The sequence below is a fragment of the Orcinus orca genome, chromosome X (assembly GCF_937001465.1).
Source record: "Orcinus orca chromosome X, mOrcOrc1.1, whole genome shotgun sequence".
In the NCBI taxonomy this organism is placed as follows: domain Eukaryota; kingdom Metazoa; phylum Chordata; class Mammalia; order Artiodactyla; family Delphinidae; genus Orcinus; species Orcinus orca.
Genome location: NC_064580.1, coordinates 48,049,184 through 48,067,526, shown reverse-complemented (window position 1 = coordinate 48,067,526; position 18,343 = coordinate 48,049,184). Strand labels below are relative to the sequence as shown.

At 40.3% G+C, this 18,343-nt stretch overlaps 1 protein-coding gene across 1 annotated transcript in view; it reads left to right on the top strand.

Annotated features, from left to right (window-relative positions):
• The window catches only part of WNK3 (WNK lysine deficient protein kinase 3), a 188,307-nt gene that overhangs the window by 71,069 nt on the left and 98,895 nt on the right, over nt 1–18,343 (top strand). The window contains exons 7-10 of the mRNA XM_049704669.1: nt 1,607–1,826; nt 6,594–6,888; nt 7,703–7,896; nt 7,986–8,135. Coding sequence (XP_049560626.1) covers nt 1,607–1,826; nt 6,594–6,888; nt 7,703–7,896; nt 7,986–8,135 — 859 coding nt within the window. The remainder of the gene's footprint in view (nt 1–1,606; nt 1,827–6,593; nt 6,889–7,702; nt 7,897–7,985; nt 8,136–18,343) is intronic.

Below are 18,343 nucleotides of genomic sequence, written 5' to 3'. Positions count from 1 at the left end.
ACTGTGTTGAAGTAGCCATTTTAGTTTGGTTTCTGATTGTTGTTTGTACAGCATTTTAATTATGATCTATTACCAAAGAACACTGGAATATTCAAAAGGATTTATGGCACATTAGTGTTTTGGAAAGAGCACAGGCTTCCACAGCAGAATAAGACTCAAATCTGGACTCACACTTAGCCAGTGTGATCTTGAGAAACTTACTTTAGCTGTTCCTCAAAATAGGTATTATTTTGATAGTTAAAAAGATAATTGGGCTTCCCTGGTGGTGCAGTGGTTGGGAGTCCTCCTGCCGATGCAGGGAACACGGGTTTGTGCCCCGGTCCGGGAAGATCCCACATGCCGCGGAGCGGCTGGGCCCGTGAGCCATGGCCACTGAGCCTGCGCGTCCGGAGCCTGTGCTCCACAATGGGAGAGGCCACAACAGTGAGAGGCCCGCATACCGCAAAAAAAAAAAAAAAAAAAAAAGTTAATGAATGCATATAAAATACCTAACAGAGTAATAAGTATTTAATGAATGATATTGTCTGCTGCTATTGCAGTGGTTATTCCTTAGTAAAAATATCTAGGCAAAACTTTCATTTAGAAGCAGAGTGCTTAACTTGGTTGTACCTTCTTAAACACATCTCACCTTAGCCTTAAGACTAATTAGTCTGAGCAAGCTTGTTTTTTATAAAACTGTCTTAGTTAAGTGTTTGTCTCTTGATCACTAAAAATGTAGAAGGTTGAAAATCCTCAACTTACAGGATACCATGCTGTCAATATGCTTTGTCTGTTTTAAATAGTGCAGGATGGGCTTTCTACATACAAACTATGGAATACATCAGTTATAGCTCTCACTGGCCTGTAATATAGATAGATATTATTTATCTATTTTAGAAGTTGGTCAAAGAAAAGGAAATTAACTCTCCCAGCTTATAAAAGAATCTTTTGAACCTCTGTGCTTGTTTCTCTTCAGAGATGGTTAATCCCTAATATTAGACTAGAGTTGTATCCATTATATGTATACTTTGGCCTAGGATACTGGACTTAAATACTTTAAGAAAACCGTGTGACTTTACTGAACTGAATTAGCTTCACCCATGGCGTTCCCTAAAGAGTGAAGTACACTGACTAGATTATTGTTAATAGAGTTAATGACTTCTATTTATAACATTTGTAAAAGTGTTTGAATTCCTAATTTACTTTAGAGTTTATATACCTCGAAGAGTTTTTAGTTTCCTTTGCCAACAATCTGTTGTGTGAGTTTTAGTAACTTAAGCCAGTGGCTTAGGGAAGATACTCAGTCCATCTGACGTTTACTGCAGCACTTCTCTAATTATCTCTAGGCATACCTTTAGGTATGTTAAACTTCAGTATCTAGATATGTTACTGTTAATAATCCTTAATTAAGATCACTACAAATGCATGTTAGTTGGGATTTCTTTGCATCCTTGGTAATAATAAATTGGATATAAGATTTGGTTTTTATAAGAAGGCAGATTAATGGTTTAATTAATAGAAAATTTTAAATCAGGTTGTTACTTTGACACAATTTTTACTAACTAAGTGCTCTATACCTTGTTTATGATTGGAAGAATTGATAACAGATTTGTATTTTGTTTATTAGGTTGTCTGTCAGGGACCTACTAAACCACGCATTTTTTGCTGAAGATACAGGGCTAAGGGTGGAGTTAGCGGAGGAAGATGATTGCTCAAATTCATCTCTGGCTTTAAGGCTCTGGGTTGAAGACCCTAAAAAATTGAAAGGCAAGCATAAAGACAATGAAGCTATTGAATTCAGTTTCAATTTAGAAACAGATACACCTGAGGAAGTAGCATATGAAATGGTAAGTGAATCCTACCAGTGGCTTCCCCTCCCCTTATAGTATCAGGGTTGATTCCTTTCTCCTTCTGATTGCTTTCTTTCCTCTCATTTTCTTTATTTAAATTGTAATTTTATTGTGAAATATATCTCTACAACAGAGTATATTAAATTTGTATGTACAGTATAAAAAGAATAGTAAAACTCTACTTTTGTTAAGAAATAGAACACTACTGGAACTTTAGAAGCTACCTGTGTGCCCCTCCCCCACTTGCGTTCCTCTCCCTCATTACCACAGGTCATATCTACCCTGACTTTTGTGTTACTCATTCCTTTGCTTTTCATTATAGTTTACCTAAATAATATATATTATTCTGTTTTGAAAACCAGAGTGGCAAACACACACCTAGCTGGTTACTGAAGTTACTGTTAGGTGAAGATGCCCAGGAAGGGATAAGCTGAACAGTCTCTCGGTCATAGTCAGGCTTCAGCTTCCCTAAGAGTTTATGAGAGCCGAGTCTAGGGAGGTCATCAGGGTGAGGTCACATGTGAGTCCAGGGAAACACACATGGCTCACCACAGTTAGGGTACCAGAGGGCTGTTGTGCAGACCAGAAAAATTAGTTGTCTGGTAACAATATGCTTTGACGGGGAGTGGGCCCCTCTGACTTCTCTACTTCTCATCTCCCCATGACCCGCTCCCCCCGCAAGAGTAGAAGACAGCAGATAACTTCTGTTGGGTGGAATGTATGTGCATGCCCGATCCAGGCTGTGCGGTACTTGGAGGGAGGGTGTGCATGAGCTTCAGCAGCATGTGGTCAAATTAGCAAAGTCCAGATACTTTGAGCCAGGCTCACCTGGGCATTCTGTCCTCAGGTTTAAAAGGAGTATGGGGGCTTCCCTTGTGGCTCAGTGGTTAAGAATCCACCTGCCAATGCAGGGGACACGGGTTTGAGCCCTGGGCCGGGAAGATTCCACATGCCGCGGGGCAACTAAGGCCGTGTGCCATCACTACTGAGCCTGCACTCTAGACCCCGCGAGCCACAACTACTGAAGTTCGTGTGCCTAGAGTCTATGCTCTGCAACAAGAGAAGCCACTGCAATGAGAAGCCCATGCACTGCAACAAAGACCCAACGCAGCCAAAAATAAATAAATTAAAATAAATAAATAAAAGGAGTATGGGACATTGACAGTGGGTATCTTGGAGATGATAGCCTTTAACATGCCTATCTTTCTAGTCACATGGTTCTAATCTAGAATGATTGTCTTGGACATCTGCTACATAACTATCATACTGATCTTTCTTTTTACTATCATTCTAGACTTCTCTGCCTCTCTCCTGTATTGGAATTCATGTGTCCTAAATCCCATGTCTTTCTCTTTCTTTGCTTACCTTTTGTTTTAGTGGTTCACTTCCTCTGCCAACTTCTTAAGAAAGGGTATATGGGAGGTAAATTCTTTGAGACTTGCATGTATTAAAAACATCTTTATTCTGTCTTCATATTTGGCTGGCTAAGTCATTTTAGGTTGGCAATTAAAAAAATTTAAAGTCATTGCTCCATGATATTCTAGCTTTCAGTATTGATATTGAGAAATACAAAGATGTTCTGTTTTCTGGATCTTTTGCATGTGATCCATTTTTTCCTCTCTGGAAGCTTGTAATATCTTCTCTTTCTTCTCAGGATTATAAATTTTCACAGTGTGTCTTGGTTGGGGTCTGTTTTCATCCACTGTGTTGGATACTCAGTGGACTCATATCCTTTAGTTTCTGGAAAATTTCTTAAAAGTATTTTATTGTTGAGTTCTTTCCCTTTGTTTTCTCTTTGTTTTCTCTTTCTAGAACTGCTATTATTTGGATGTTTGGCCTCTTGGACTGTTTCTCCAATGTTCTTTTCTATTTTCTATCTTTTTGTCTTTTTATTCTCCTTTCTGGAAGACATTGTCAACTTTATTTTCTAACTCTTCCATTGAGTTTTTCGTTTCTACTATCTTGTTTTTAATTTCAAGAGTTCCTTTTCATTTTTTTTTTTTGGTCTGTTCCTTTTTTAGAGTAAACGTCTTGTTCTTTGTTTTGTGGATGCGATATTATGGCACCTCTCTGTAATTTTAGTGAAGAGAGTGTTTTTGACACTTTTTTTCCTCCCTGCATAGTATCTTTTCTCCAAGTTGCTGGGGTTTTTTGTTGGTTTTGTGCTCCATCTTCTTGTTAGAGGCTTTTCTCATATTTCTGGTTATTCTTGGCTGGCTGCTCATGATCAATAGTAGGAGACTATTAGTTTTCTATTGCTGTATAGCAAGTTACCACAGATTTAGTGGGCTAAAACAACACCCTTTTATTATTTCAGTTCCGTGGGTCAGAAGTCCTGGTAGGCTTTACTGGATTCTCTGCTTAGAGTCTCACAGGCTGAAATCAAGGTTTGGTGGCCTGGACTCTTAGCTGGAGGCTCTGGGAGAGAATCTGCTTTTGGGCTCAACCAGGTTGTTGACAGAGTTTAGTTCCATGCAGTTGTAAGACTAAGGTCTTCATTTCCTTTCTGGCTGTTAGCTGGGGGTCACTCTCAGCTCCTAGGGACTGTTCTTCAGTCCTTTCACATGCCCCCACTCCATCTTCAAAGTCAGGAATGGCAAGTTTAATCCTTCACTAGCTGGTAAAAGGCTCACCCAGATCTTTCTGTCTTAAGGTCAATTGTGTATAGCTCAATAATGGGAGTGCTATCTCATCATATTCACAGGTTTGAGGATTAGGATGGGACATCTTTGAGGGGCCATGATTTTGCCTATGACAGGGACTAACAAGCTGATTGGATGGTATGATCGCTTATGTCAGACGTGTTAACCTCTACTCTCAAGTATCTAGGTGGGCCAATAATTGGGGAATCTTTGACATAAATAGTTGTGGGTCTTTCTTCTTGGATTGGCCAGATTCTCCAGAGAAGCATCTTTCAATATCCTGCCTGGAGGGTAAGGATCTGGTTACTGATATTTTGGTAGCCAAGTGGGGAAGAGGGCTGGGGGTTTCTGTGTATGGCGTTCAGCATGCATATGGTCCATTTAATCTTCTTGTTTTTGTTATGGTAGCCATACCCTCAACTGTGCCTGGTGTTCCCTAGTCCAGATATGATCCTCTTTTACCCTCTCCAGAGAACAAAATTACAGACTTCTCGGGTAGGGAAGAAGCAATCACCCAAAGGTGTGGGCTGGAGGGTGGAGCACAGGGACCTAATACCTAACTACTTCTCAAAACCCTTTCACTTAGTCTTCCTTATTTTAGTCATCTCTTTTGACTTTACCCAGTTCTGTAAGTACCTGGTACTGCCAGTTCCTGTGTGTTACGAGTATTATTCAGTATAAATGGGAATGATTTTCAGCTTTCCCTGGTTCACTTTTTCAGGTCCACTAGGTCAGTTATTATCTGTTTGTTTTCCACATCCCCAAATGTCCAAAACATTGTCTGTTGTTGCTGTTGCCTTTATTCTTTCTATTCTTGTGAGTTTATGACTTAAAAATCCATTTACTCTGGGAGTGTTTTTTGAACTTTGGGAGGGAGTGAAATTAAGTATATGGATTCCATCTAACATTTTAATCATTTTTCAACTACGATGAAATTTCCCCGAGTCTGCAGACCCCCATGATATGCTTTAAAAAACAGATTGTAGGACTGAGAATAATATGCCATGGCACCTCCTCAAGTCATTATCTCTGTTACTCAGCCCTGTTCCTTTCAGACAATAAGCCCTTAACTTCTGTCACTCTTCTAACACCTAGTAAGATATAGCACTTTGCCATAAGCATACTTCCTCTGCCTAGAGTGTTGATCTCTGAACTTCATCTACCTCTCCCTCAATAGCCTGCAAGTTCCTTGTTTTGTTTTAATCCAGGTCAGACTTTACCTTCCTCTGTGATACTTTCTCTGCTTTCACCAGAGAGGCTTGTGCTCCTTTAGGGCTTTTGCAGCAGCTCATTTCTACCTTTTATTTCACTTTATGTTTTTTTAAAATTTTTATTTACTTTATTTATTTATTTTTGGCTGTGTTGGGTCTTCGTTGCCGTGCACGGGCTTTCTCTAGTTGCGGCCAGCGGGGGCTACTGTTCGTTGCGGTGCATGGGCTTCTCATTGCGGTGGCTTCTCTTGTTGCGGAGCACAGGCTCTAGGTGCTCAGGCTTCAGTAGTTGTGGCACGTGGGCTCAGTAGTTGTGGCTCACGGGCTCTAGAGTGCAGGCTCAGTAGTTGTGGTGCACGGACTTAGTTGCTCCGCGGCATGTGGGATCTTCCCGCACCAGGGCTCAAACCCATGTCCCCTGCCTTGGCAGGCAGATTCTTAACCACTGCGCCACCAGGGAAGCCCCTTATATTGTTTTTATCCTTCTCTCACCACCAGCTTGTGTGTGCATATAGGACAAAGGACCAGCTTAGGCACTTATATGTCTCCAGAGCCCAATACTAGGCACATTGTAGACACTTACTGTTGTTGAATGAGGAAACCTTTTTAATGTTTCACAAAACTTAATGGCAGTCATAAATTACCTGTAATAAGACTGCATGTACTGAAATACCAAGCTATTTGTTTGTTTTTGTTTAAAGCCAGAATTATTTCAACAATGCTTGGTAATAGTGTTGCTTTTCTTACTAAAGGCTCTGGCATTTATGCATGTCTGATTAAGAAAGAACATAGAAACAAATTAACTGTTATTTAATAGCATTTGGAATTTGGGGGCAGAAAATAACTCTGCTAGTAAAAAGTAAAAGTAAAAATCTTAAAGATGTGGTTTGCTTATTATGTTTTGTTTGTAGGTCAAGTCAGGATTCTTCCATGAAAGTGATTCCAAAGCTGTTGCTAAGTCCATTAGAGACCGGGTGGCCCTGATAAAGAAGACAAGGGAGAAGAAGCCAGCTGGCTGTTTGGAAGAACGCAGAGACTCCCAGTGCAAGTCTGTGGGGAATGTACTCCCTCAGCCCCAAAATACAGCTTTGCCCCCTCCTCCTGCTCAGCACAGCGGGGCTGAATGTGAAGAAACTGAAGTTGATCAACATGTGCGACAACAGCTTCTGCAAAGAAAACCACAATGGCATTGCTCCTCTGTTACAAGTAACACAGTTATAATTTATAAAAGGAAATGTGTAATTGTATTCCCTTATCTTTAAATAGTACTTTTGTATGTTTCAAAGCATTTTGTTATCTATCATTTCATTAATCCTTTTACAAAATCCCTGAAATAGGCAAGGCAGATAGTTTCCTTATTTTAAAATTAAGAAACTGTCCTGCTAAGTGACTTGTCCAAGGTACTAGTTGAATAAGGATTATAATCTTTTTACCATTTTTAAGGGTCTCATGGTAAATCCTTTAGTAAAGAAGATATGCAACTAAAGATAGAATTTATTCTTCAAGAGGGAATTTTCTAGACTTTAAGAACTTTTGTATTTTAGACCCAAGTATAAAATTAACACAGTTTCTCTAATATTTCTGCTGTAATGCATTCTCTTCTCTAGAAGGACACAGTATTTTCGTAGTCATAACCAGTTGTTCCATAAAGGCAGTATTATTTTCTAGCCAGATTCTAGGAGAATGAGAATATGCTACCTAGATTTTACTGAAATCCTAATGGCAAACAAAGATTAGTTAGGATATGCATGAAATGGCCAGCAAATCGAGTTGACTTTTATGTGATTCTTTGTAGTTTTGCTTTACTAAGAATATTTTAGTTATACCACAGTATCAACATGGAGAGTTTACATGATGTTTTTTTATTAATTCTGCAGTGTACATATTTTATTTGAAGCTGTTTAAGGTTGTCAGAGTAAAAAAGAAAAAAATTAAAGAAACACTTACCATTTCCTGTGCTATTTGGACCTTGTGTTTCAAGTTTTTCCCTTCTACCTATCACTTGTTTTCTTTGCCATAGGTGACAGTTTGTCTGAGGCAGGAGCTGGATCAGTTATACATTCAGAAACTTCAAATCAGCCCAGTATAGCCTACTCCTCAGACCAGATGATGGGCTCTCAAATGGTTTCTAACAACCCACAGGCTGAAATAAATGTTCCAGGGAAAATTTATCCATCCCAGCAGCTAGTGGGACATCACCAGCAGATTTCAGGGGTGAGGTGAAGTTTTAAATATATTTTAAATATATAATCAGTATATTTACTGTAAATGGGAGAGTTTATCTTTAATTTTTTTTTTAACAGTTGCAGAAGCAGCCAAAGCTGACTCAGCCCCAAATTTTGCCTTTGCTTCAAGGTCAGTCCACTGTTCTGCCTGTACATGTCCTTGGACCTCCGCTTGTCTCACAACTCCAGTTTTTGCCATTAAGTGTCCCAAAGGTCTCACAGGTAAAGGTAAGATACATTTTAGAGGCTCCGTATTCACTTAAACTTATTTAACACTGCCTAGGTTTTCTGACAGGCAAAGGCTCTCTTTCATAAATTCATCCTAGTTTATATAAAAGTCACTGAAAGCAAAAAGTTGTTTATACTTTCCTTCACTTAAGACATTCTTCTTGAGGATGTGTCTAACATTGTGTAACTAGAATCTTGAGACACTGCTTGTATAATTGGAAGAGAAACTGAGAACTCCATATACGGATAAAAAAGTTTATTTAGGGGACTTCCCTGGTGGTGCAGTGGTTAAGAATCCACCTGCCAGGGCTTCCCTGGTGGCACAGTGGTTAAGAATCCTCCTGCCAATGCAGGGAACACAGGTTCGAGCCCTGGTCCAGGAAGATCCCACATGCCGTGGAGCAACTAAGCCCATGTGCCACAACTACTGAGCCTGTGCTCTAGAGCCCACGAGCCACAACTACTGAGCCTGCGCACCACAGCTACTGAAGCCCATGCGCCTGGAGCCTGTGCTTCACAACAAGAGAAGCCACTGCACTGAGAAGCCCATATACCGCAACGAAGAGTAGCCCCCGCTTGCCGCAGCTAGAGAAAAGCCTGCACGCAGCAACAAAGACCCAATGCAGCCAAAGATAAAGTAAATTTAAAAAAAAAGAAAAAAAATAATCCGCCTGCCAATGCAGGAGACACGGGTTAGAGCCCTGGTCCGGGAAGATCCCACATGCCGCGGAGCACCTAAGCCCATGCGCCACAACTACTGAGCCTGTGCTCTAGAGCCCACGCACCCGTGCACCTAGAGCCCGTGCTCTGCAACAAGAGAAGCCACTGCAATGAGAAGCCCATGCGTCGCAACGAAGAGTAGCCCCCACTCACCGCAACTAGAGAAAAGCCCACACGCAGCAACAAAGACCCGACATAGCCAAACATAAATAAATAAATTAAAAAAAAATTATTTAGGACTCAGATCCCTTTTTATGGTTTGTTTTTTGTATTGGACTTTTCCAGCCTGGTTTGAATGTAGAGGGATGTCTTTGGTAGTTAAGTAGAAATAGTATTTCATAGACTCTTATAATTTTAAGCACTTTCATCTAAATTCTTGACTCTTTTGGTTCACGTTTATTTCTGTAGGAGAAATAAGTGTTTTTGTCATTTAGACTCTCAAAGTCAATGGTACTCATTTCTGACAACGAGTACACAGTCTTTGTGAGAGTTCATATATCAAGACTATATCCTGGTTTCCTAGGTTATGGACTCTGGATACATGGTTGGGCTTTTCTTTGTTATCCCATTTTCTTTCCTCAACCCTACCATCCCCTGTGTGTCTCTTCTCTCTTTGGGAATGAGTTGGTCTGAGCTCCTAGGCATTCTCTGTATGTGATTTAGTTAGCAGCTGGTGATCTGTTGCTTTTAAGAGATTGGTATATAGTCATAGTTCATCAACAAACTTTTAATGACCATCATCTCTGGGGATATAAAATGAGATAAAATATGGTCCTTGCCCTGAAGAACTCACAGACTTGTAGGGGAAAACATACATGTACTTGACAAATGCCAGATGCATTTAAAATCTGCTGGGGGTATATTTAATCTGATATGGTTGACAGTGCATGGTGTTTGGCTAGTATTTGTAGCTTATATGGTATATGTTCATACTTGAGCTTATGTTGTGGTTGGATTTATCTCTTTTTAAGACTATAATGCGAAGTGTGTTGGATGGATGCTTAACTTAGGTTCAACCACGTAAATATACAGGCATGTGTATTTTGAAATGTGTTTCCAAAATTTTTAAAAGAAGTTTAAAAACTTTATGAAAGTGTTATTTACCTATTTAAAATAAAGCCTATAAAGTTATAAAGAAGACAGTGAAAATCACCTACTATCTCTCCAGCTAGAAATAAATTATTGTTTACATTTGGTGGTAGAGACTCTAGATTTGTCTTTTTTTTCTATGTATACATATATAACTTTGTTTATACATACATATGTATATCACATACATACTATTTTGTAGCCTGCCTTTTTCACCTAATATATAGAATCCACATAAGCAAGCACTTTAACCAGTGGGGGTCTTTTTATGAATGTGGTGGTTCAAGTTCTAGGAATTATTACAGCCAGCCTATATGTATTCAGCCAACTCACTCCTCTCCTCTTGAGAGAGCTTCTCTGTTCCCTTTAACTATGATATTGAAATCCTTTTGAACTTCCACTGTCTGGTGTGTGAAGGTGTCAGATTCAATTACTCTGAATTTCTGCCAGGGTTTGAATGAGTTATGTGGCAAGTGCAATAAATGAGAAGCCATGAGCAATATGTTGCCTGGGGACTGGTCTCAGTCCCTTAGTGTATTCAATTAGCATTTACTCATGGTATTAGGATTTTTATAGGACTAATGCTATACCCAGCACCTTTTTGATAACCTTCTGAAAATTTTTTTAAATTTATTTTTGGCTGCTTTGGGTCTTCATTGCTGTGCACGGGCTTTCGCTAGTTGTGGTGAACGGGGGCTACTCTTTGTTATTGTGCGTGGGCTTCTCAATAAGGTGGCTTCTCTTGTTGTGGAGCATGGGCTCCAGGCATGCGGGCTTCAGTAGTTGTGGCGCGTGGGCTCTAGAGCACAGGCTCAGTAGTTGTGGCACACGGGCTTAGTTGCTCCATGGCATGTGGGATCTTCCCGGACCAGGGATTGAACCTGTGTCCCCTGCATTGGCAGGTGGATTCTTAACCACTGCACCACCAGGGAAGTCCCTGAAATTTTTACAACATAGCATTATTTTATCTATCATTCTGTCTGGGACCATTAAAATGAGCATGGTATATGCATTTATTTTATTTTTTAATAAAAAAAAGGTTTTTTGGCCTCACTGTGCAGCTTGCAGGATCTTAGTTCCCCAACCTGGGATTGAACCTGGGTCCCTGGCAGTGAGAGCACCAAGCCCTAACCAGTGGACGCCAGGGAATTCCCATGGTATATGCATTTATAATTTGAATTTTCCTTGCACCAGCATTAGGAACTATAGCTGACCTTTGGAGCAGATGGACAAATTTCAGCTCAACCTATGACTTTAGACTTGTCAGTTACTGGAGTTCCACAACCAGTCTTTTCTGTAGTTTCTCCTCAGATATTGCTTGCTTCACAAATGACTTCCCAGGATCCAACAGTTGGTCTTCAACTTGAGCCTGACCCTAGAAATGGGAATCAGGCATTAACCAAATTACCAAATGCCAATCAAATTCCTAGTTTCTTGTTAGTTAATCACCCTCAAGCTTTGTTGAATCATTCTTTTGCCCAACATGTGAGCAGTGCACAGAATGCTGCTGGTACAGCTCAGCTCCCTTCTAATTCCATTGGGGGGCATTCGGGAGCCCATCACCCTTCTCACAAAAGATACATTCAATATCCCAGCCATACTCAGTGATACATCAGGAGTCTATAATTCCCGGTTCTTCAGCGCCACAAAGCCAGATGCGTTTGAAGAAGCCTTGTTTCCAAGCCTCTATTCAGCAGTAGCCATTAATTTTACAACCTAAGATTATGGCATCACCACAGAAAAATGGTCAGCAGGATTGTACTATGAAAATCTGAAACTCATGTAAGTCAGCAGCAGTCAAAGGGTAGTACTGAAAGTGTGATTCAGTCCCTGGAACAGCCATTTTATTCTGTTCAACACACTTATTCAGGACCACCTGCAGAACTGCCATCTTTCCCATTGAAGGCTCCTGAGTAGCTGCCCTTTGTGATACTTCCCCAGGAATAAGCTTCTTACCCATCACAGCCACTTACCCAATGAAGGCTCCAACACAGCCTGTTTATTCACTGCCAGCCCCAGAGCATCCTCTTTACACTGTACAACCACTGATATCACAGCCAACCTATTCTATACATGCTTCTTCTTATCCAGTCCCACCTGTGGCACAGCCCTCTTATTTGGTCCCGGCCTAGGGGCAGCCTGTTTATACAGTGCAACCTCTGGTTCGGTCACCTTTTCCAGACCAGCCAGGATGTATAATCCAAGCAGCTTACCCTGTGCAACCTGTGGAACAGCCTGCTTACCAGGCACTTGAGTATGTCCCTTATTCAGGACATGCTGTTTATACCATCCAGACAACTGAACAGGCAGCCTTCATAACCCAGCAAGTATACACAGTAAACCCTTCTGATAGCAGGCAAGTACATATTACAAACTCAGCAGATCAGGACTTATACTTAGTACCACTTTATGTAGCACAGACTTCTGAGCAACAAGCCTATTTAACACAACCCCAAGGTTCTTCAGCCTTGGAACAAAAGACATAAGACATTTAACATTATTTATCATTAACCTTAGATACACAAACACATTCTATTGAGCCTTTATTTAATGTGCAGAATTCAGCATTTCTATCCTAAGCAGATGTCAGTTTTGGGTACCAGCAGCTAAAAGCCCAGTCAGTGTTACATCTCAGATGGCTGTGGAAGGACAGCTTCAACACCCTGCACAAATGTCCTTCATTCAGCAGGCCTCCTCAGAGGCCCAGATCCAGCCCCCACACTTCTCTGCACAGCTTTCCCAATCACATGTAACACCAAGCCAGGTTTCTCACTCAGGTTTCATTCATCATCAGCAGATGACTCATTCATCTCATAGGCAAGCGCAGAAAACCCATCAGTTGTCTACTCAAGAAGGTCCCATAAATCAACAGCAGTCTTTATATAGCCAACATGCTGCTTTCCAGCAGCAGGTACCTCATTCACAGGCAACTAACCACATTCAGCCATTACAGGTATTCCAAAGGCCATTACAAACATGGTCCAGATTACACCTCCTTTGCAAGAACAGTTGCAACTAGCGGCAATGGAACAATATGTAATACAGCCTTTAGAGCAGCCTCAAGTGCTTCAGGCATTAGACAGCAGTCAAACCTTTCCCCTGCAATGAAACCTAGCACAGCACCAGCCAGCATGCATTCAGCAGCAGTCTTCTGTCCAGCCACAGTGGCAGTCATCTTCTAGCTTAGCGCTTGTTTGTGGGTCATCAGAAACACAATTACAACACCAGACCCTCATCCAAGCTCTGGGATAGCCCTTACAAATCAGCCATCTTCTGTTCATCTGTTGCCACTTAGTATTCCAGTACAGGCTTCTACTGCCTCTCAGAGCATTTCTGTGTTACAGACACAGCAGTATTTGCAAGGCCAAGAAATTCCAAAGGTAAATCCTGCTGGGGGGAAAATATAGATGATTGTGAATTTTCTGTAATGTTCAAGGGTCAAGGAGATAGTGAGCTATAGTAGAAATGGCACCAGACTGGAAGTCACAGTCCTTGTTCCTGCCTTTTTTCCTTACTCACTGGGTAGCTTTGATTAGAGTCTTTTTGGAGTTTCCTCATCTGTAAAGTGAAGGGGTAGACTGGATGATGCTAACAAAAAATATTTGAACACCTACTTGGGATGTATCAGTGAATAAAAGACAAAAATCCCTTCTGTCATTGAGTTTTGTTGCCTAATGTGGGTAGACTGTCACTAACCATAATAGTATAAAAAGTAAATTATATAATACAGTACAGGGAGATTGGGGGAAATGTGGAGCAGGGTAAGGAGGAAAGTGGGTTGCAATTCTAAATAAGGTGGAGATCAGGGTAGGCCTCATTGAGAAGGTTGACAATTGAGCACACACTTGAAGGAGATGAGAGAGTCCATAGCACACATTTCAGGTAGAGGGAATAACCAGTGCAAGGGCTTTGAGGGAGGAGTGGGTCTGGGATGTTCGAAGAACAGCAAGAAGGCCTGTTAGTCCTAGTATGTTACAAGCCTATGGCTATCTTATTGTTCTACATTTATAATAAAGCATTTGCCTTTATGAGATGATAATAGTGAACACTATTGAGTGATTCTTAGGTGCTAAATACTATTCTAATGGCTTTATGTGCACTGTCCTCACAACAACCCTATGAATAGTAGCTGTCATTAGGGGTAACTGAGGTTCAGAGAGGTTAAATAACTTACCCAGTGTCATACGGGAGGGCCAGGATTTGAACCCAGACTACCTGGCTGCAGAGGTTGTGCCCTTAATCATTATACACCATTCGTCCTCTTTGTAAGATAGCTATCCTCCCTGCCAAAATTTGAGAAAAAGAGCATGATGACTTCAGTGAGATATAATTAACTCAGGGGATTGATTGAATTAATTAAAGGAAGGAACTGAGAATCCAGTTTATTTTTTTTCTCTTCTGTTCTGCTTCAGGTATCTCTAAAGACTCTGAATTTATTGGGTTTTGCTAATAAAATGTATGAGGTCCTTAGATAATAGGTGTGCTATGTGGGAAGAGTATTTTAGTGGTGATATTACTATTCCAAACAGCTATGATCTCAAGTATTGTGTTTTATAAAATTCCCTCTTCATCAAGGGCATAAATTATAATGAATTCTGATGTGTGCACTCTGACTTCTAACAGGAATGATCAAGGATTAATAAAGATCTTTAGAGTTGAAGTTTCTTCAGACAAAGCATGCTATTAGGGATTTATTTCTTTAGAATAAATTTCTTAACAAGGTATTTCAGAATGGAATGTTCATTTCTGTGGGCAAGTGTTGTATACCTTCCTTTCCTAATTAAAAAAATTTCCCCCAACATTTTTTATGGCTGAGTAATATTCCATTGTATATCTATACCACATTTTCTTTTATTATTATTATTATTTTTTAAACATCTTTATTGGAGTATAATTGCTTTACAATGGTGTGTTAGTTTCTGCTTTATAACAAAGTGAATCAGCTATACATATACACATAACCCCATATCTCCTCCCTCTTGCGTCTCCCTCCCACCCTCCCTATCCCACCCCTCTAGGTGGTCACAAAGCACCGAGCTGATCTCCCTGTGCTACGCAGCTGCTTCCCACTAGCTATCTATTTTACATTTGGTAGTGTATATATGTCCATGCCACTCTCTCACTTCGTCCCAGCTTACCCTTCCCCCTCCCCGTGTCCTCAAGTCCATTCTCTACATTGGCATCTTTATTCCTGTCGTGCCCCTAGGTTCTTCAGAACCATTTTTTTTCTTTTAGATTCCATATATATGTATTAGCATACGGTATTTGTTTTTCTCCTTCTGACTTACTTCACTCTGTATGACAGACTCTAGGTCCATCCACCTCACTACAAATAACTCAATTTCGTTTCTTTTTATGGCTGAGTAATATTCCATTGTATATATGTGCCACATCTTCTTTATCCATTCATCTGTTGATGGACACTTAGGTTGCTTCCATGTCCTGGCTATTGTAAATAGAGCTGCAGTGAACATTGTGGTACATGACTCTTTCTGAATTATGGTTTTCTCAGGGCATATGCCCAGTAGTTTCCCCCAACATTTTATTAAGAAAAATTTCAAAGTTACAGAAAAGTTGATAAAAAATAAGTGAACACCCATATACCTACCAACTAGATTCTGCAGTTAACTTCTGCTGTATTTGCTCTATCACATATCTATCCACCCCTTTATCCATTTATTAGTCCATCTTATTTTTCTGGTCATTTCAAAATTAAAGTTGCTGATATTAGTACACTTCATCCATTAACACTTAAGCATGCATATCATTGACTAGAACTCAGTATTTGTTTATATATTTTTTTAGTTTAAATTTATGTTCTGTAAAATGCACAGATCATAATTCAGTGAGTTTTGACAAATGCTTACACCTGTGTAACCCAAACCATTATCAAAATATAAAACAGATGTTGGCAAAGGTCTAGATAGTAACTATTTTAGGATTTGTGGGCTATGTAGTCTCTGTTGCATTTACTCAACTCTGCTATTGCATGCATGAAAACAGCCATAGACAATATGTAAAATATTTGGCATGGCTGTGTTCCAATACAACTTTATTCACAAAAATGGTTGGTGCACCAGATTTGGCCTGTAGGCTCTAGCTTGCCCACATAATAAAGAATATTGCCATTACTACAGAAAGTTCCTTCATGCCCCTTCCCAGTCAGTGCCCCCCCACCCCACCAGAGTTGACCACTGTTGATTTTTTTCACCATAGATTAATTTATCCTGTTCTATGTTTTTTTAATTTTTATTTATTTGTTTATTTTTGGCTGCATGCTGTACAGCTTGTGGGATCTTAGTTCCCCAACCAGGGATTGAACCCAGGCCCTTGGCAGTGAAAGCTTGGAGTCCTAACCACTGGACAACCACGGATAAACATAGAGAAAGAGAGAGAGAGAGAGCAACCACTAAGTAAACTTACAGCCCAGTATACTCAAAACAGTATACATAAAACAAGAAGGAATCTTAAAAAATTTGCAAGTAACCCACAGGAAGGCAAGAAAAGAGAAACAGAGGAAAGACAACCATAGGGAAAAAGCAAATACTAAAATGGCAGACTCGGGACTTCCCTGGTGGTCCAGTGGTTATGAATCCGCCTTCCAATGCAGGGGACACAGGTTCCATCCCTGGTCAGGGAACTAAGATCCCACATGTGGCAGGGCAACTAGAGGGCCCACGCACCCAGGAGCTGGCACACCACAACTAGAGAAGCCCGCACACCACAACAAAAGATCCTGTGTGCCGCAACTAAGACCCAACACAACCAAAAATAAAATAAATAAATATTTTTAAAAAATAAAATGGCAGACTTAAGTCCTAAGACTTAAGTGCTATGCTGCTGCTTCCCACCAGCCAACTATTTTATGTTCGGTAGTATATATATGTTGTCTTGATCATATTTAAATCTTCTATTTTAGTAGGCACTTGCCCTGATAAGTTTAGCCTGCAGATTCTATCCTACTTTTGCGAGCTGTATGTAGTTCCAATGATAATTTAGTTTTCTGAACTCTTGTAATGCTATTCTGGTCTGCTTGGTCTTCTGGCTCTGTTCGAGCTCTTGCTGGGTTTCCATCGGTGCTACCTGCAGGAGTGGAAGGTGCTTCTTTGGGCTACCAAGTGTTAGATTTGGGGAGTGGAGGATACTGGACCCATAGGACAGAGAGCATTTTCCCTGGCCTCTTTCCTGGCCATCTGATGCTGGTACCCTTAATACTCGATCTCTGCCAGTGCCACTGGGGTACGGAAGTACTTACCTGGCCACTGTTTACTGCTGAGTAGAAGGTCAGGAGTTGTGGGGTCTGCATGGCTTTCTGCCATTGGGTAGAGGGCTGAGACATAATGCCCTCAGTTGCCTTCTGCCATTGGGTGAAGGGTCAGGAGACTCATGGCCTGGATCTTTTTCTGTTGTGTGGTGAAGCACCAGGAGCTTCTTGGGTCTTGAAGCCTCTATACTACCAGTCACCTTCCTCTGTCTCTTCAGTCTTGTAAGAATGTGGGTTTTCTTCTGAGTTTTAGCTGCTATGGGGCTTGCCCCCAGATGAAAAGCCATAAAAATAGCAAACTCATCTACTATCCTTCCTTTCTTCCAAGTGTTGCCTTCCTACCAGTTTCTACCTGCTTTTGATTGCTGTCTTATGCTTTCAGACAGTTGTTTTTTTACATTTGTCCAGCACTTTTTGTTGATATCTCTGTGTGTGGGGTTTGGTCTTATGGGACCATTACCAGAAGTATAACCTCTCTTTCCTAATATTTTATCACTGCAAAATATCACCTCTCACTTAATTGAGGTAACCACTATATGCCCATCCGTAAACCTCTAAGAGTTGATGACAAAGGGATGGAATGAATTTCTGATGTTTGGGGGTTTTTTTATTGCCAAGGCACAGGGGAGAGGATCTTCATCCTGGTCAAATAGCAAGCTGTACTTATATTTTATGTCTTTCTCCCCAATAAAACTGAAATTCTTTGTGGCAGAGATCTGTACCCAATTTATCTCTGTATTCCTAGCACCTAGCACACTGTTTGTTACAACAGTTGCTTGTTATATGTTTGTTGAATAATCAATAAGAATGACTGTAGATATCTCTATCAGCCTGCTCTCAATGGGAGAGGATTCTTTGTTGATCTTTATCATTCTTGTTGCCTAATCAGGACTTACAAATTTATAATGAACTTGTGTTTGTGGACAACCTAAGATCTGTCTTCTATTTTCTATATTAATTTAAAAAATTGTGATATTTGAACAAATAAGACTTTGATACATTTCACAATATGCATAGCTGGTTAAATCTACTTTGTCTTCTTTTTTACATTGAAGTATAGTTGATTTACAATATTAGTTTCAGGTGTACAACATAGTCATTCACTTTTTTATAGATTATATTCCATTTACCAAAG